The 20,090-nt window shown below is 38.1% G+C and overlaps 2 protein-coding genes across 2 annotated transcripts in view; both read left to right on the forward strand.

Annotated features, from left to right (window-relative positions):
- The window catches only part of LOC144660581 (uncharacterized), a 162,358-nt gene that overhangs the window by 88,807 nt on the left and 53,461 nt on the right, over positions 1-20,090 (forward strand). The window contains exon 7 of the mRNA XM_078521234.1: positions 3,589-3,783. Coding sequence (XP_078377360.1) covers positions 3,589-3,783 — 195 coding nt within the window. The remainder of the gene's footprint in view (positions 1-3,588; positions 3,784-20,090) is intronic.
- Positions 346-3,030, forward strand: LOC144661021 (CD209 antigen-like protein A). Its single transcript, XM_078521739.1, has 3 exons — positions 346-405; positions 1,989-2,082; positions 2,585-3,030. The coding sequence occupies exons 2-3, from the start codon at positions 2,004-2,006 to the stop codon at positions 3,028-3,030; spliced, it is 525 nt and encodes a 174-aa protein (XP_078377865.1). The 5' UTR covers positions 346-405; positions 1,989-2,003.

Raw genomic sequence — 20,090 nt, forward strand, 5'->3', positions numbered from 1 at the left:
AATAACTCATTTGACAACTGTCAACTGTCAGTAATTTTCTGTTTTCTCATTAAAATATTCTTTGTAACTTAAGACCTATCTAAAGCATCGTGAACTATAATTTATCTAATTTTGAAGAAATGTAGAAGAATCTACCTTCCCTGGAGAAACGCCTCTTGAAATATGGTGTTTCTAGGCAACATTCCGGCGCTAGAAAGCTCTGCTCAGTGATCGCGTTTACCGTAATGACTCATTTGTCATCTGTCACATGTCAGTTGTCATTTTTGTTTTTCTAATTGGCTTATTAGGACCCCTTATAAGAGAGAACGTCTAAGATCGTATTCCATTCTCAACAGAAAACCAACTACTAACGGAGACCTGACTTGTCGCAGAATAGGTTCATCAAAGAAGAAAAAGTGCAGTGCAGTAAGTTACGTCTTTTATCATGTTTATAAGACTCTCTCCTCTGCAGAGGCCTCTCTTTTTCTCGTAAGGGCTGGGAAATAGGGAGAGGTGAAAGGTAAGCGCTTCTGAGGATTTAACGGCTGCCTGTTGTATTACCTCTCGAAGTATAACTGAACCAATGCCAAACATGAGAAAGTGGACGCATTCTTCACAACCAATTTTTACAAAAGTTTACAAAATAGCACAAAGAAAATACGTGCGTTGATTGGTTAAAAAATGTGTTTCTATAACTCGATGGAGACACGCCGCAATCGATATTCACGGCGCTGAAATTAGCAATGCAAAAAAAAACAACTAAGAATTGTGCCAAATTTTAATGTCACAGATGAAAAAAACCAGGTTAAGACTAAACAAATATTTTCACACTTGAAAACAAGCGAGTAAGATGTTTACAGAGCCCGCTACACATTCAAAAATAGTCTGTGAAAGAAATTATCGAAGCGGCTGACCTTTCAAAGAAGTATATGAAACGCAACTTCACTCCATTCTAGGCTTTGCAGCACTTCAGAACTATTCACAGCTCCTCAACAGGAGAAGATATTCGTCCAGAATGCCGAGCCAAACATCTTTCAACAGAAATATAATGCACTTTCACCTCCAAGGTTCGAGTCGCTCGATCGGCAGCGTCGGTCGTCAAACCATTCGGTTAGTTCGATGAAGTGAAATAAAACCACAATTCTTGACTCCTTCCAGTGCTAGACTTCAGGTAACTGACCATCGGCTTAGTTATTTCTCACAATTACGTTAACTTTGGGGCCTGCTTTCTTTGTTTGTTTGGCCATAAAACGGTGAATTTTAGCCTTGAAGCAAATGTTGAATAGTTGTTGTTTTTTCTGTTCATCGACTCCCTTACCGTTATGATTGGTTGATTATGTTCATGACGTAAAACCGCGAGATGAAGAGAATCTACGTTTTGATGTTAAATAAAGCGCTAAATATTACTTTGATGTTTGTTATTTTCCCCGTGCTGTTTTCTAAAAGAAATAGAAAGCATGTTTTCCGTGTTTCTATCGAGTTATAGAAACACTCGTGAAAGTTTGGGAGAACTCGAAAAAGCTGTGGAAACACTCGTCTATCGACTCGTGTATGAATGTTTACTTGTTTTTCACACGTATGTGGATAAAAACAGAAAGTTTTATCACAGGCATCGGAGAAAACTGCGTTGACTCAAGTGTTGATAGCTAAGAGTTACAACTGTTACTGTTGATAGTTAATTAATGTGTTCAAAAAGAGAAAGTGAAGTTTCTGACGGTGCTATTGTCCGCGGAACATTGCGTTTATCTATACTTGTAATCTTTGCCTTCTCGCGACCGCTATCCGAAATTTTGACGTGTACTTTTTTGTTTACTATATTTTAATTTTTCTCTTTTATTCATCCTCATGTAAGTGCAAGAATGCATTATTTTGCTGTTGTTTATTACATAAATCGCCAGTGCTTTAACTTACTGTTAAATCTCAGTAATCCTGTTTTGTTTTCTGATTGTTTATAAATTATACAGGAATTATTATTCATACAGGTTAATCCTCTCCTTCCAATATTTCAGGTCACTATCTACAAAATGGACCTGAAAGCAGCTTGGAAAATTTTGTGTTTTCTTCCAATAATTCTTATCGTAACTTGCTCACAGGCACAAGCAGGTAAAATAATTAGCCAGTAGTTTTTCCCAGTTGTTGAAAGCTGGTATTATTCATTAATAAAAAAAAAAAATGGTTAAAGTCCGCTGCAATTTAATAGATCGCTGCCAACGCTTTTTACAAATCTTTATTCAGTTAAATTGATGATATCGGTAACTGAAACCGTCTGGTTTTTAGAACAAAGAATAACAGATTTATTTTTAAAACAAGCCATTTTTCGGTTTGTTCATCAACCATCTTCCATTGTAAAATGAACAGAGCTTATGCACTTAAAACATATAAAACCTAACAATAATTGCAAAAGAGTACCATAAAATGGTACAAATGAGGATCATTTTATTTAAGCCACCGAAATATTGAAAGTGAGGGGATGGAGACGCTTGCATTTAAGGAAGGGCGCGTATTCGAAGAAATGCTGTAAAAAAGTTGCGTTCTATACTGTCTTGTAAATTAAACTGAAAAGGGAGATAACATTTATTACTTCAACTACCATCTGTTGTGTTAGGAGTATGTTCAAACAACTGGATTTACATGGAAGGTTCCTGCTACAATTTCTCTTCCGACGCCTTGAATTGGACTGCAGCTAAATCCGCCTGTGAAGCATTGGGATCCAATCTTGTCGTGATAAATTCACGTGATGAACAACAAGCAATTGCCGCAAAGGTCTCTCAGCGCACATGGATTGGTTTGTACAGGAATCCTAAAAACACGTCTCGCTGGCTGTGGGTTGACGGATCACCGGTAAATTACACTAACTGGGCTAGAGGAGAACCTAACAGTCCTAACAGCGAGGAGTGTGGTGAAATGTATCCTAACGGGAAATGGAACGACAAGGAATGTTATGCTCCGCGTCCTTTCGTGTGTGAAACGAGAGGTACATACATTAAAGAAACTTGTCATCGCTTTTCAATGATGCACCGATTTTTTTTTTTTAAAGTTTCAAATGACTAAGGTAAAAGCTTAAGACGAAATATTTAAGGAAGTAATTTTTTTAATGACATGAAAATTTGAAATTTGGAATTAGTTCGAGTGATTGATGGCACTCGTAGTATATTAAAATATCGTTTAGCTTATTACAATACCCTTAATAATAAAAAGGGAACATTGTTCTTTCCTTTATTACCTTGTATCTCGGTTTTAGTTCCAACGTGCCCAGCTCTTACCGTTGGCAGTCTTGTCAAAACATCACCGAACACCTGCGCGACGTCACAGATGAACTACGACACGAAATGCTTGTTCTCATGTCCACAGGGTTACCAGCTACAAGGTCCCGCTTATAAGCAGTGTGGTGCCAATGGTCAGTGGACGGACAGTGCTAAATCAGTCTCGTGCAGTGGTAAGCTTGCTAATTTTTATCGCCATTATTTTCTACTGAGTTGGTTTCCATCAATTCTAAAGTACTTACTTTTTTTAAAAATCATGAACATTAATTGTCTCATGCAAAAAGTTATCTCTAGAAATAAGACCTTTCGTAAGTAGGAATTTGAGTACTTCCTTCTTCCCTTTTAGTTGTAAAGTGTCCAGCTCTTACTGTTGGCTTCCGTGTGAAAACATCACCAAACAGTTGCGTGACATCACAGATGAGAATCAACAGTACTTGCTCATTCTCATGCCCACAGGTATACCAGCAACAAGGTCCCTCTTATACGCAGTGTGGGGCAAATGGTCAGTGGACGCACAATGCAAAGGCAGTTTCATGCACCAGTGAGTTTACAAATAACTTGATTCAACTGCTAATAGGTTATTTAACATCTTACAAGAATAGATGATGATCGGCCTTTAACACAGAAAATGTTTATTCAGATATTGACGAGTGTGTTGGTCAAATGGCGGCTGCAGTCACAAGTGTGTTAATACTGCAGAAGGCTACAAATGTGAATGTCTAGACTCGGAACTGAGCTATCATTAGAATACAGGACATGTCCTGGTACTACGTACTACTGCTACTAAGTGGTTTTCTTTCCTTAACTGCTAGTGTCTCAAGTAAAAATAGCAAACTAATAAATAAATGTTCTGACGTATTTATTACCTTTCTATATCATTTTGACTTTATGGTTAATGGACACTTGATTTATCTGCCAATATCGGCGTGCACAATAATTTATAGCTAATAAATGTCTACCCGGTTTTTACCTTCCTTGCAGTGGTTTGGAAGACTTGGAAACCTGAAGGATGTTTCAAGGAGGCAAAAAAGCAAAAGAAAAAGCTTCTCAATAGGAAATTTGCGAAAGTCAAAGGCATCAATAAGAAAAACCCTGATATTGCAAAGATGTATTACAAGTGCAAGGCTAAAGCGGTGGAAAAAGGCTACGAGATTTTTGCCATCCGGGTAAGGATCAATTACGTACTATTCCATGTATAATATACAAGGGCTAAAGGAGTTTATAGTTGAAACGTTTAACACGATGACGCCAAACTTCCCCCATATCCCTTAAAAATTAAAATGGAGCAGGAAGAGCTAAATGTGATTTCACGTCATTTGGCTCATCTAATATCTAAAAAGATCGAATCAACTCTAACAAACTGATGTCAAGTGTTAAATTAACTCGCGTATTTTTTTTATCCTTAGTTGCCGTTTGTTTAAGCCTGGTTCTCATATGATCGTCCCGATCGTCTCTGTCGCTTCAAAAAGTTTGCTTGCTCCAATCACCTCAGACTTTGCAAACGACAGAAGCGACAGAGACGATCGGGGCGATCATATGAGAACCAGCCTTTAATATACACACTGACTCCACTTGACTGGTTAACCGTTTTTTTTTTTTTTTACTGATAGGGTGTAAACAAATGCTTCACATCCAGTGACGGAAAGCTGGCTGATTACAGAAAGTACGGTAAATCATCGAAGTGCAAGACTAATTACCAGGGTCTTGGTGTTGGGATTAAACGAGCAAACTATGTTTTCACCAGGTAATTTATAAACAGAGATGGCGTTACAATAGAAGATCTCAGGGTCCTCAAAAATTTGAATCACTTCATTTTCAAATGTAGTAAAGTTTAAGTCCGATTATGCAGCTAATTGGTTTTTCACGTTTGCACCTCTGATGCACTGCTACTAGCATACTGATGCTTCAGCACTTGGCATGGAGTGTTATTCATGAGGCATTAGCGACCTTCAGATTTGACTACGAGTACGAAATCAAGTACGAGTATGAATATAGGGTTTCGAAACTCTTCCCTGTTGCTGACTAACGTATAAATAAACGTTAGGAATAAGATTGGTGTGATAAGTGATTATAGGAGGCACACAAATTTGGTTTGAAAACTCGTACTCGTACTCAATCTCGTAGTCGTAGTCCAATCTGAAGGTCGCTAATTATTAGCGCCAAACCAACGTATACCTTTATAGAAGAACTATCTTGAATTATATTGGGGCATTTTCTAAAAGTACGATTTTAAGTGCATGCTATACGGCCAGACAGTTAGGCGAAAACAACTAGAGGCTGGTAAAACAGTACAAACTTGGCCTGAGTTAAGAGGGAGGGGAGAATGGCATTAAGTCTAGCAAAACGTTGCTCCGAAAAGAACAAAAACGATCGTAAAGCTTGAGAAAATACCAGGACAGCGTGGTACTCCGAAGAAAGATGACACTAGTTGTTTTGGTTCCGTACTGTAACAGTTAAAGTGCACCTAACCCCCAAAACAATTCTTTCAAAATTGATTGTACAGGAGTTAGAGAGTTGAATGGTTAAATATTTCTTCATCTTAATGTTAGGTTATTAAGTAATGAAGGTTTATTTTTCCAATATGTTAATGAGTATGACGTCTACCCAGGCTTTTAAGCATACTTGTTTTGCTTATATCATTTTTTACTCGCTATTACCAGACACCGAATTTACAATAAAAATTGTGGAAATTGCGAGTATTATGATAATGCTTTTTAAATACTGCTTGTGTGAACCAGTCAAAATCTGTATATTGAATGAAGACTGGGTAGACGTCATACTCATTAACATATTGGAAAAATAAACCTTCATAACTTGAAAACGCAACATTGAGATGAAGAAATATTTAACCATTCAACTCTCTAACTCATGTACAATCAATTTTGAAAGTATTGTTTTGGGGGTTAGGTGCACTTTAAAGAAGAAATCGGAAAACATTTTATAAGAAATATCAACGCTAGTACATGACGTTTCAGCGTCATACTGTCCCCATATTCAGATGCAAATTAAAAAGTTGTAAGTTTAGAATATATAGCAGTTTGAGTGTAAATAAAAAGAAAACGAACAATGCCATTTGATTAGAGCAATATCAGCTAATTAAACATTTTCGCACGGATGGCGTCCGCTTGTACATTTAGAGTTGGTCTGATTTTCTTAATAAAAAGCATTTCATATATCAGACATTTCAACTTGCCTCTGCATTTTTTCAGGATGTTAAATTGTTTGTGCATATTTGGTCGGTCGAGCTTGTGACTTTCTCGGAGATGTTTCCCTACAGCTGACTACCTATGTTCATCAATGCGTTGAAACAGGTGTCGGCGCGTGTATCCGACGTCATAACTTGAATGAATCACCAAAGTAACATTAAATTCGTAAACAACGCATTGCTAGTTTACTAGTGATGGTTTCTTCCCTGTCACTCTCGGGTCTTGCATAAGTTTTCTAGTCGTAAAGATGGGTTGTAGGTTTTTGTTAACCTTCGTGGAAAGGTCACGTGATTCTCTTCATACAATGTCAGCCGATAATACAAACGAATATAATCGGACTGTCCTTTGTCACTGTACTCACTGCCCGGGTTTGATCTTGTGCGAGAGAATGGTTTAATTTCTGTTTTTATTAGGAAAACTGCATTCAATTTCTACATTCTATATAGAGAAAATCAGTTGTGAAGACAAACGATTTGCACGGTTAAGCATTGTCATCAACAGTGATCGTTTGTATCTAAAATCGACCTGGCTCTAGAAATGTTAAAGTAGCCCTCTGTTAGTCTTCTTTCTGTACACGCTGGTTTTCAGATGGTGATCAGCCTTGATGACGTCAACTCCGACGATGGGCAATCTGCAAAATAAACGTTGAGAGAATTATAGAAATAAACATCCTAATGTTACGTCTCTTTGTTTCCGTTAGGTCATGAACAGAAGAGCCTTCTACCTTAAAAAAAGAATGATTGCATGGGAGTAATGAAGAAATACACGACTAGTATTGGATAAATAACAAAAGGCGCCGTGTCTTTTAAACTTAAACATTGCTTAAATGGATTGCTTAATTTTTAATTGAGTTAACTTGTATTAAGGGTGAAACTAAAAGCGAAATAAACAAGGAGTTGCATGAGTATATGTTGTTGGTTGTTCATGAAGCAATATCCTAATTTTATCTTGTCATCCCTTCAAAATGAAAGTACTATATAACCTGAATATAAACAAGCGAAACAACGCATTGGAAGAAAATGAGTTTATTAGTGAGCTGCAGTTTACACAAGCGTTCAGCAGATGGTTCTGCCCAGTATAGTCAAGTGATCTACGTGCTTGCTCCGATCTGAGTGATCTACGTCTCGCTAAAAGATAGCGCTATTTGTTACCAAATGCTAACGGGTTGTCCGCAGAAGGTACAACTCGGGTTTTCAAAAGATCTACACTGCAAGAATGATTGAATGACCCTAGTTGTAAGTTTGTTTAATGTAAATGCTCACAGGCGATTGTCTGAAAAAGGGTAACAAATCCCTCCGATTTAATGTAAAGCTGCCCTATTTGCTTACAGATTCTACCATGGCCATGGTCAAATTTAACAGAATAGACCATTTGCATTATGACGTTAAACACGTAAAGACTCCTGGTAGTTGTAGTAGAGTTCGCGGGAAAACACCATTTAAACTCTGGATAATGATTGGCTAATGGCAGTCAAGTGCCAAGGTGGACATCTGTGGCATTATTTTGAAGCTGAGCTGCTAAGTCAAACTTTACACTCTTGTCGCTTCAAAAGTTTTTCATACATTTATTTTTTAGTTACCTGTCAACAGGCAAAGAGATATTTGTAGCAGGAGAGGGCTTTAACATTTTAAGAACTTGGCATAAAGTTTAGCTTTAAGAACAAAAGGAAATCCGGATGGTCTGAAAACAATTTCAGTGAAATGACTAACATCAATCCCAAAGTATCAGCTTCAGCCTCCTGGCAGGTGTGGTGTAATAGCCTTTATCCTTTCCAAAGGGAGTTTAAAATCTAACTTGTCCAATAAGACAGAAATGCTATAAAGAAAGTTCGCTTTTTTGCGGCCAATCCGAGATGAGGACAAACAAGGCAAATGAAATGACCGCCTCTGATGTGATAATTAGGGACCGGTCATTATTTATCGCCTGGGGGGGGGGGGGGGTGAGCGGAGGTTTTTGGGCTAAACATGGTGAAATTTAGGTGATCCCCCTTTAAATGTTATTCCACTGAAGTGATCCCCCCTCATTACCATCGCTAACTTTCGTGAGCCCCCCCCCTCGATGTCTTTGCACCCATATTCAGTTATCAGATATGGAGCCCTGGCAAAAATAGCTACTCCAAACCCACACTCCACGAAAGTAGATTTTTTACAGCATTGCCCAACAGATTTATGAGTCTGTGTTTCTTCACAAGTAATCTGGGTTCAGAGACTACCTGTTTGAACAAGAGAAAATGCGATAAGCGCTAAATAAGATAGAGGTGCTGTCAAACTCAATAAAGCGCATAATTTACTAAAGATTAAGAAATACGGAATGTGCAAAAAAAATTAAAAAGTTCATTTCACGCTAAAAGAACTGCATTCGAAGGCGACGAACTCGCCTATTTAGAAGAAGCACAAGGGCGAATCACTGCGCTGTACGTACACGGAACCTCAATCCACTTCAGACAGGTTTACAACAACGCGTATCTGTCAACCTGTCAAATAAGTTTCCTTATGCCAAGAAACTCACCAGTCTCAGCTCAAGAAAAACGAAAGAAAAAAAAAAGGAAGGTCCGGAAAACCAAAGAGAAACGACTCGAGTAGACTGAGGGGACATCATCCCTTTAGAAACTTGACCTCAATCGAGGTTACGGGACACATTTTCGGTGCAATCGAAGAGAATGATAAAGTTTCCCCTGTAGATAGCATCAATGCTGACTTTGCTAAGAAAATAACAAGGCGATTGGATCAAGACCCTTTGCTGTGGCTACTAGGAAAGGCCTGATGATTTTTAGCATGGCCTTAACAAAAGAGTAATGGATAATGAGACTTATGAGGCAAATAAAGTTGTTGTATTGGATGACGAGGCTCAAGATGAGGCAGATAAAGTTCAATCGAATTTAGTATAGAGCTGCGACAGAAGCCCATTCCTGGACAGGCGATAAATCGTTTATTTTTAAACGAAAATGCTATTTCACAATATTTCAGTTATCAGGAGTTGTGGTTCACAATTTAGAATTCACCTGTCATTTTCAAAGATAAATATAAGATAAGCACTTTATAAAAGGCAAATAAAAAAGTGTTAACACAAAACGTTCTCGATATAAATTGAAATGTGCACATTCCCCAGTGTGACAGCATCCGTTTCATACATAAAGTTGCGTTAGAACAAATTGCAATTGAGATCGCAAATACTATCATCTCCCAGTAGAATGGGCGCAATTATTTGCATGATATCAAACTGGCATTATCGAAATAGATTTGAGTGGTCTCGCATCTGAATCCTTTCAAAATTGTTAGTGATATCCCCCTTTTGGGCTCTCAGTTACGACTGATCCCCCCTTTTGTTCATCTGAATATCAAGTGATCCCCCCCCCCAAAAATCCTCCGCTCCACCCAGGCGATAAATAATGACCGGTCCCTTAGTTGTTAAATTTATTAGTCACGTGTGGCGTTGGCGGCTTATTAAGATGTTTAAAATCGTATAAATGAAATGTTTAATTGCATTATTCATGCAATGAAAAATCATTCGTGTATTATGACTCATGCATGCGGCTTTTTTGGAAGTCGTCGCCGAATAGAAAACATAAACTCTCATATCAAACTGACATATGCATCCATCGTAACGTTTTAACGGCATACCGCGAAAAATGCAAAGACAAATTTGGCGCAATTGTGCCTTTTGACTATTTTAGCAATATAATGTTTCTGTCGAGAAACTACTGGCTGTGAGTTGCCCAGCGAGGACTTTGATGTTCTTCTTTTGTTCTATCGGTCTGATAATTGCCCTTGAAAATGTAAAGTGGTATTCATTTCCAAAGGGGAAATTATCAGAGCAATAGCTCCGATACAGAAACACTATCGTTTTTATTGTTCACCAATAGATTTGCTTCCGTGCGCCAATTCAAAAACGAGCATCGTGATTTTTTATTTTTTATTTTACTTTTAGGATGAAAGACATAGTTGAAAGCCGAAATTTAACAAACGAAACAAAACCACTGCAGACAAGAAACTCACTAACTCCCTTGTTTATAAAAAAATTTCGCGGACAAGTGCTATCCATCGAAACGTATATTAGTTTTGTTCGGTTACACATTTGTAATACATTTCAGTTAATATTAGTTTCACTGCGTGAATCTACACACATGTCAAGTATATTTCACATTTTTATTTGGTCTCAGACTATAATTTGTTGACATTTCACGACAGGATCGACTTCCTTTTCGCTCAGTTGATCCTTCCTTAGTGTATGTTTGTTTAATGACTTTTAATATTCTTAGTGTTCGCTAGAAAGAGGACATTGCAGCACATGCAGAATCAACAGAACGGCGTTCGATTTAATTTTTCAAGAGTTTGTGCCAGCTTTCAGTTTGATCAACATATATATTTGCTGATTTATATAAATAACAAGAACATTGAGAAGCTTGAGAAGCTTAAAATCGGGCGCTTTGCCTTGAAAGGAAGGGTTCAGTACAGCAGAAACCACGAAGCAGTTACTTAAGTAGCACTCAGTCCGACTGTGTTTGTGTAAGTCACAGGGCTTGCATGAGCTGTATTAGTGTGCATAATATAATATCTAGAACGTTGTCGAGATTGCATTATTACTTAATGACATGATGGTTTCAATTTATAAATGTATTTCACACAATAAAAATAAACGATTGAAGTAGACGACTAGAAAATGTAAAGTTTTAAGACTTAGCAAAGTGCAGTGTATTGGTAATACTGTAAGGTGCGGTTTCACCTGAAGGTCGTGTGCTTTTCGGTATTTTCCAGCCATTGCACTTTGATGGGACAGTACTACAACTGTTTACCGGGGAACTACTATTGTCAAGAAAATGATCACAACTTGTTGATGAATGATTGAACATTTGTTTCATACCATTACTGTAATAGCAATTGATGAAGGCTTTATGAAATCGTAACTTGATCGCATTGCAAGTTTTCCGCGCTTCACGCTCGCCCTCGCACTTCGCGCTCGCTGTATCGCGCTTCACGCACCCGCAAAATAAACCACCTGTTCTGGGCACAAGTTGTCGGAACATGACTATTCGGTCCCAGACCTCGTCTCTATCTCCCGCCCCCCACCTCTTAATTGTTATCAAACGTGACTCTTTTTAGGCCCAATTCATCCCCTACCTCCATCCCCCACCATGGGCGTCTCAGATTCTAATCGCTGATCCCACGCGCCAAAAATTCCGAGAGATTCCTGAAATACCTCTCACTAATTGCTGCTCAGCTACGAATTTTCATATGCATCTCTGTAGACCTACATGACCGCCGGTTTAACCAAAAAAGAATTCAGCCTGCATAGAAAGACTTCGTGTTTTGGGACTTGCAGACGTTTTTGTTTATACTAAAACTCCCCGGCATACTGTATTTCGTTGACTGGACTGGACTGGACTGGACTAGTAAAACGCGGACTAGTAAAACGCGGACTAGTAAAACGCGGACTTGTAAAACGCCTCTAGACACTTCCTTGGCCATAATCATCTTACGGCTCTCTTCAATACATAATGTCTCAAAAAAATAGTAACCTCAGAAAGAAGTCAGAAGCAAATAAGGTCGAAAGACCGAATTTGAACATATAACGGCAAATGTTCTAATGTCACGAACGTAGGAGTCGTGTAGGCCCGTCACCTTTATTTACCACATACTGCCCCCAAATTAAAACAGTACCCTCAGAAAGAAGTCAGAGGCAAATAAGGTCGAAAGACCGAATTTAAACATTTAACGGCAAATATTCTAATGTCACGAACGTAGGAGTCGTGTAGGCCCGTCACCTTTATTTACCATTGACTGTTGATTTCTGGACGGGCCCCGTTCTACCTCGTGCGAGCAATACAAACGACTGCATTCAACAGACGTCAAGTAGTGGAAAGAAAGAAACATATGCACACAACTCATAGCATCAATCCCGTTGTTTTAGTAGGGGTTTGCAGAACGAACATGTGCTATACTGCAAAAACATCTCCACGCTAAAACAGACCATAGAGTGCTCAAAAAAGCTAGAAATATGCCGTCGAAGAAACACACAAAAGCTTCAAACACAAATTGTTTCGCTCGCTAAACCGTTTAGTTTTATCCGATTTACAAGCGCTTGTTTTACAAGTCCGCGTTCTACAAGTCCGTGCTTAACAAGCCCTCGTTTTACAAGTCCGCGTTTTACAAGTCCGCGTTTTACTAGTCCGCGTTTTACAAGTCCGCGTTTTACTAGTCCGCGTTTTACTAGTCCGCGTTTTACAAGTCCGCGTTTTACAAGTCCGCGTTTTACTAGTCCGCGTTTTACAAGTCCGCGTTTTACTAGTCCGCGTTATACTAGTCCGCGTTTTACAAGTCCGCGTTTTACTAGTCCGCGTTTTACTAGTCCAGTCCAGTCCTCGAAATACAGTATGCCAAAACTCCCCGCCCTCTAAAGATAAGTCCTTGACGGTTCTTGTCGTTTTTCGGTGCCTATTCATCTTCGGCATCTTTCTCATCCACCTCTCGTTCTGTCCTGTGTCTGTCATCACACGAAAGAAAAGCTGATTCTCAAAAAATCTGCCACAAAAGGAAATTGACAAAAACAATATGAAAACCATATATCGAAAGTTTCTTATTCTAAAATTTTATCATACGTCTTAATTCAGAGCTACAAAGAAGTTCCTCCTTTTGAGTTATTGAGTTATTGATACTGTTCTTACAGTACCTCTTTCCACTAGCGAAATTTTACAAAATTCCTTCGCGGCGAAAAGGTAGCGCGAATCCAGAACAGACTCCAATCGAGAGTGGGTTAATTCTAGATTACTATTAATTAACTATTACAACATTCATTTTTAAAATAGTTTCCCAAGCCGACTAAGCTAACTAAACGTCGAGTGTATCTTTCAGTAAACAAAACATGCCGTTATGACGCCGGAAATCCAGCTCACGCATACTATACCCCGTGACTCACGCAAACCTCCGACTTACGTGCTACTACAGTCATTCCTTTCTAAACATTTTTTTTTTTTGACCACCACCGTACCTTTCTACCCAAAAAACTCATGAAACCGCCCGGTTTTAACCTGTTTTAACCTTTCAAAAATTAGAGCGTTCGAAACTAAATAAGATCCGTAATCACAAACAACATACAGCCGTTTACCAGCACTCTTTAAAACTCCTGAAACCCTTCAAAATCAGGCAAAATAAATCTTTGAAATAACCTTTATCAATGTTTCTTATTTTTTATTCAGTTCTATAAAATGCCTTTCATACACTACTGTCAAACAAAAATTTCAATTTCCTCAAAGTTTCAAGACAAAAGAATAACAAATATTTCGTGCACAATGTAATTTGATTAAGCCAATATTATCACGTCTAAAAATACTTCAAGCAATTCAGTGAAAACCCGTTTTTTTTTCGTATCAACGAAAACCACTTTCGAATAATCAATACATGAAAATAACAATAAGATCAAAAGGAAGAAAGGAACCTTTCTAATTATTTGAAGACTTTCAAAGCCGTGATATTATGCATCCAATCCGCGATAAAATTTAATTACAACAAAATCCAAGTTCTCATTTTGAAGTCCATTTTTTTCAGTTGATACCTTAATCCAACTTGTGAAAAATTCCATTCAAGTTCCTATTAATACTGTACATTCCCAATGTTTTGCTCAGGTCTTCAGAAGCGTCTTACTAACCAAATCTAAAATAATTCCAAAACATGCTGTACAAACATTCTACTCTTTGTGACAAACGACTTGACGACCAATTGTTCAGAAATGAAAATCGACACAGTTCTTGCTAAATAAAAAAAAAGTTTTACGGCGGAGTCAGGCTCAAAAAATATACCGCAAGATCACACCCCCATTCATAGTCAGAAACCAGTAAACCATCTAGTTTGCTAAAAAAAACACTGCGTGACATCAATGACGTTACCTTTTTCATTTACAAAAATAACTTTAACTTGTCAAAGTAAGTGCAATTTCACAATGGTGAATATCAGTACAGTATGGGGCCCAGTTCTCGGCCGGGTCCAGTTCTCGGCCACTTTGTGTTTAACGCGTTTTTTCACACTCCAGTTGAATTAAAAGAAAAAGGTGTTTCCTTCAAACGATAGACTGATTCATGTGCTTTAAGTATCTTGAGTTTGATCGTTCAATTCGATATAGAAAGCTCACACGTCGAGTTTACGCGGAGGTAGGTGAATTTGCATTCCCGAAAAATTTGTTTGTTTACGGCTCCTTAAAATTCATGGATGTAGTTAAATTCGTATTTTATCCAAAAGCCCCCACCATACGAGCTAATTTTTGGCGTGTGAAACGTAGAATAATTCAGCTTTCTGCTTTAGTTAACTTTTCGTTGAACCGTTGTATTTTTTGGTCTTAATTTACTTCGAAATTTTTTCTTGCGACGTTTGCGTATTTGCCAGTTCTCGGCCACCCTGCTCGCTATCACAGCTTAGCGCTTGGTTTTTAATATAATTTCATCTGCTGCTGCCAGAATGAAAGAAATAAATGTTTTAAAACTAAAGTTCAATCTTATCTCTAAGTTTTGAGCTGACTCTTGTCTTGTCTATTATTTCTACAACACCTAAATCTTTCAAGACCTTTTCACTGCAAAATAAACCATCTAAATGCACGGGTCACACAATGCGGTTTTGCCAGAACCTGCACATAGGCAACTAGGCGCGTTAAAATCCTTCTTTTCTAAAGTAAAACAAAGCCTCATAAAAATAATTTGGGATCGATATAACATAAATAGGTTTACAGAGTGATTTTATGACTGTGAAAATTAATTGAGCATTTTTTTTACAGATAATTACGCACAAGCTTTTTACACACATGTAAGATGGCGGTTTTGGCACTAATCGAGACAACTCGCTCGGCTCGCCGGCGAGCCTCGCTCCTTGTCTCGATTAGTGACCAAAACCGCCATCTTACATGTGTGTAAAATCGCGAGCGGCACCCAAAATCTCTGCGGCTTGAGCGCTCAAAAATATCAAGCTTAATTGCTGTGCCAGAAACAATTCCTATTGAACAATTGCTTCCTTTGTGTATATACCAAGATGGCTGCCGCAAGATATTCGTCAGAAGTTTTGCAAGCTATGATGGAGGAAAACCTTCGTGAATTTCAAAGAAACCCCCAAAGAAACAATATGATTTTTGTTGCAAGAACTAATTTTGATGATTGGCTCCGTGTATGGAAAATGAACATACCTGAATCTGACAGAAATAACAAAGATCTTTTCACTTTTGCAAGAAAAAAACAAAAAAAAGTTTTATGATCTTTTATTAAGTGAAATTAATGACTTAAAAACCTTAAAAACGAGCTTTGGGTTGGAAGTTAAATTTTATAAAAAAAAAACGGTATAACAGAATATATGTGGCATTATTTTAAAGAAAACCAACCACACGTTTTTAACGAAAATAATAAAAAACAGATAAAAAAAGAGTTCGAAAAATTTATTGAAAGAGCAAGGGGAGAAATAGAGTCTTGGTCAGAGAGAGGCTCAGGCTGGGTTATTGAAAGAATAACAGAAGTGTACGTTAATGTTGCACGCTATCAGCCATTGCGCGGAGGAAGTTACTTACCTCTTCCTGCTGATTTGGCAAAAAAGAAAGCAATTATTAACGTGCAAAACAGGGATAACGAATGTTTGAAGTGGGCTTTGAGAGCTGCTTTATTTCCACCAAGAGATGGAAAAAATCCACAAAGAACAAGCAAATACCCTGTTAACGATGGAATTAACTATGAAGGAATTCTCTTTCCAACACCTGTAAAACAGCTTGACAAGCTTGAGGCGCAAAACAAAAACCTCGCAATAAATGTGTTCGGCTGGGAAGACAATTGTGTGATTGTACACAGAATAAGCGAGAAAGAAAGAAAAATTCTTCGTATTTGCCTTATTTTAATTGAGTCAGGATTAATTCAGCATTACTGTTTTGTTAAAAAGGTAAGCGCTTTGCTTTATGATCAGAACAAACATCAACATAAAAAACACTTTTGCATGATGTGCTTGACAGGTTTTTCAACAGCGGACTTGCTTGAGAACCACGAAAAATATTGCAATGGTGTGAACGGCAGGCCAACAAGAATCGAAATGCCAAAAAATGGAGAAAACACCCTTTCTTTTCAAAACTATCACAAGCAAATGAAAGTGCCATATGTGATATATGCTGACTTTGAGGCATTGGTAAGAAAGATGCAACGATGTGAACGCGAAACGCTCAAGGACCGCCAGAAGAGAAAAGATCTTGGTGAAGAACAGGAAGACTTGGAGCAAAAAAGCTACACTGAAAAGACAGAACAGCACGAGGCATGTGGTTTTTCTTACACTGTAGTAAGGAGCGATGGCATAAACAAACCTCCAGTGACCTACAGAGGTAAAAACGCAGTTGAAGTGTTTTTGAAATGCCTTTTAAGTGAAGAGAAAAAAATAAGATTTGCTTTGGCAACACCAAAGCCACTTGTGATGACGGCAAAGGATTGGGAAGAATACAGAAACGCAACAAGTTGCCACATTTGCAACGAAAGTTTGATAAGTGATTCATTTTTTGACTCAATGCCTGTTTGGTGCCACGACTCAGGCCGTTATTGCGGCCAAAGCCACAAATGTTGTTATTACGCGGCACTTAAAGAAATAGAATTTGTAGGCCCAAAAAGAGAAAGAAAAGCAAAAAACAAAACAGATCAATGGATTGCAAAAACCCAGGAAGAATGTATGTTTTGCTCGGAACCTTTTATGAAGAAAGATTATAAGAACTCTGTAAAAGATCATTGCCACATAACAGGCAAGTTTCGAGGAGCTGCGCACAACGCATGTAACTTGAAATTAAGAATAAAACCAAAAACAGACCAAATACCAGTTGTTTTTCACAACTTAAAAGGCTACGATGCACACCATTTAATGCAGGCTATGACTAAGCTAAAGCTTCCAACAAAGGAAGAGAAAAAATGCGGTGCGAACAACATGGATGTAAAATGCGTTGCCAAAAACATGGAGAAATACATTACATTTTCATTTGGCGGTTTGCGCTTTATTGACAGCTTAAACTTTCTTCAAGGAAGCCTTGATTCACTCGTAAGTGCAACCCCCAAACAAGCTTTAAAAATAACAAAAAAACTTTTCTTTGAAAAAAGCGAACTGTTGTTGGACGATGGAACATATCCATGCAAATACATTGAAGTGTGGGAAATGTTTAAGGAAAATGATTTGTGCCAAAGTTTTTTTGAAAAACTGTTACAACCAGAAGAAAAAGAAAATATTATAAGCCGACTTTGGATAATTACTCAATCCGAAAAATTAAAAACCATTTTTCTTGAAAACTTTGAACTGTTAACAAAAAAAGGAATTTATCCATACGAATACATAGACTCATGGGATAGATTTATAGAAACAATTTTACCAAAAAAAGAAAATTTTTACAGCAAGCTTAATGATGAGCACATAACAGATAAAGAGTATAAGCATGCACAAAACGTGTGGAAAACCTTTGGCTGCCAGACGTTGGGTGACTACCACGATTTGTACGTACAAACTGACGTTACTCTTTTGGCAGATGTTTTTGAAAACTTCCGAAAAATCTGTCTTGAGAAGTATGGGTTGGATCCTGCTAATTATTACACGTCGCCAGGCCTTTCTTGGGACGCACTATTGAAAAAGACAGGAGTACAGCTTGAGCTACTGACAGACTACGACATGCATCTTTTTGTGAAAAGAGGAATAAGAGGAGGAATATCAATGGTCAGCAAGAGATACGCAAAGGCAAACAATCCTTATGTTGAGGGGTATGACGAAAAAAACCCAAAAAAATACTTAATGTACCTTGACGCTAACAACCTTTACGGGTGGGCAATGAGCAAGCCGCTGCCAAAAAGTGGTTTTAGATGGAAAAGAGTTATGCCGACAGAAAAAGAAATTATGAAGAAAAAGGAGTCTGCAAAAGCTGGGTGGATATTGGAGGTTGATCTTGAATATCCCTCTGAACTGCACGATGCCCACAACAGCTACCCGTTGGCACCAGAAAAAAAGAAAATAAATAAAGACTTATTTTCGCCTTACCAAAAGAAATTAATAGAAGAGCTTAAATTTAATCAGTCTGACTGTGAGAAGCTTGTGTTGACACTTGAGGACAAAACTAATTATGTTGTACATTATCAAAACTTGCAGTTTTATCTGAAACAAGGAATGAAACTGAAAAAAGTTCACAGAGTATTAGAGTTTGAACAAAAATGTTGGATGGAACCCTACATTCGGATGAACACAGACTTTCGTAAAGAAGCCGAAAGCGACTTTGAAAAGAGTTTTTACAAGTTGATGAACAACTCGGTTTTTGGTAAAACAATGGAAAATTTGCGTAATCGTGTTGACATAAAAATAGTTCGAAGCAATGAAACAAACAAAATAAGAAAATTGATTGCAAGTCCACTGTACTCAAGGCATGTATTATTTTCTAACGATCTTGTTGGAATTGAAATGAGAAAACCCCATCTTCTTCTTAACAAGCCAGTCTACACGGGAATGACAATTCTTGACAACAGCAAGATATGTATGTACGATTTTTATTACAACCACCTGAAAAAGGTATACGATTCAAAGTGCGAGCTACTGTACACGGACACAGACAGCTTGTTGATCGAAATAGAAACAGAAGACGTTTACGCAGACATGGCAGAAAACATTGACAAGTACGACACAAGCGAATATCCCCCCGAACATCCACTTTTTTCTGTCAAAAACAAGAAGGTGTTGGGCAAAATGAAGGATGAGTGCGCGAGTGAAGAAAAGTGCAAGATTACAGGGAAAAAAATTCCTGTGCTTCACATTATTTCTGAAAGTGTTTGCCTTAGATCAAAAATGTATTCTATCGCGTGCGCAAAAATGAATATAAAAAAAGCAAAGGGGGTAAAAAAGTGCGTAGTAAAAAATGAAATTGTGCACGAAAATTATTTAGAAACGCTTTTTGGAACAAAGCAATTATGGCATGGAATGAACATACTTAGAAGCGAGGGTCATGAGATTTACGGAATGCATCTCAACAAGGTCTCGCTGTCGCCTTTTGACTCAAAGCGATGGATAGCGGATGATGGGATACATACAAATGCTTACGGATATAAGCCGACATAAACAGAACTTTTATAGCTTTTTTGGTGGTAACTGTGTATTTGGAGGAATAACAAGCAATTCTTCACGCACGAAGCCGCGCTTTGGACCATCGTGCAAGTAATAAAGAACTGGCTGATTAGGTTTAGTAACAGACCTTTCAATGCTGTAGACTTTTAATGACCAAATCGGATCTGTAGCCCTTTTTACGCCGCCTTCCAGCTCGCCAGGTTGGTAGAGAAAGCGCACATTAACGAGAGAGGGTATTTTTTCTTCTTTCTTGCCAACAGGCCTTGTATATTTTGAGGACGGTTTGGACGAAACAGCCTTTTCTTTGATTGCAGTAGCAGGTTTTTTTCCAGTAAGACTGATAACTTCGTTGTTCAGAGCGGTAACAACTTCGGGAAGCCTTTTTACCCACGCTGTCGACCGCTGGCCAGATGGCAGGTTCATCTCGACACCGTACTGATAACCAAACAGGCGCCCTGCCAGTGTTTGATTAAAACGTTCAACAATAGCTTGATCTCTGTGGATATTAACACGTCCGCGTCTAATATAGGTTTTGTGATTTTCCATTTCTTTAGTAATAGCTCCCA

Source organism: Oculina patagonica, chromosome 7 (assembly GCF_052425735.1).
Source record: "Oculina patagonica isolate OP01 chromosome 7, crgOcupat, whole genome shotgun sequence".
NCBI lineage: Eukaryota > Metazoa > Cnidaria > Anthozoa > Scleractinia > Oculinidae > Oculina > Oculina patagonica.

What these genes read in the sequence shown, in the direction of transcription:
- LOC144661021 (XM_078521739.1), top strand. Translation starts at nt 2,004, where the DNA reads ATGGACCTGAAAGCAGCTTGGAAAATTTTGTGTTTTCTTCCAATAATT. An exon ending in TTGCTCACAGGCACAAGCAG is followed by an intron (nt 2,083 to 2,584) that starts GTAAAATAATTA and finishes CTGTTGTGTTAG; the next exon opens with GAGTATGTTCAAACAACTGG.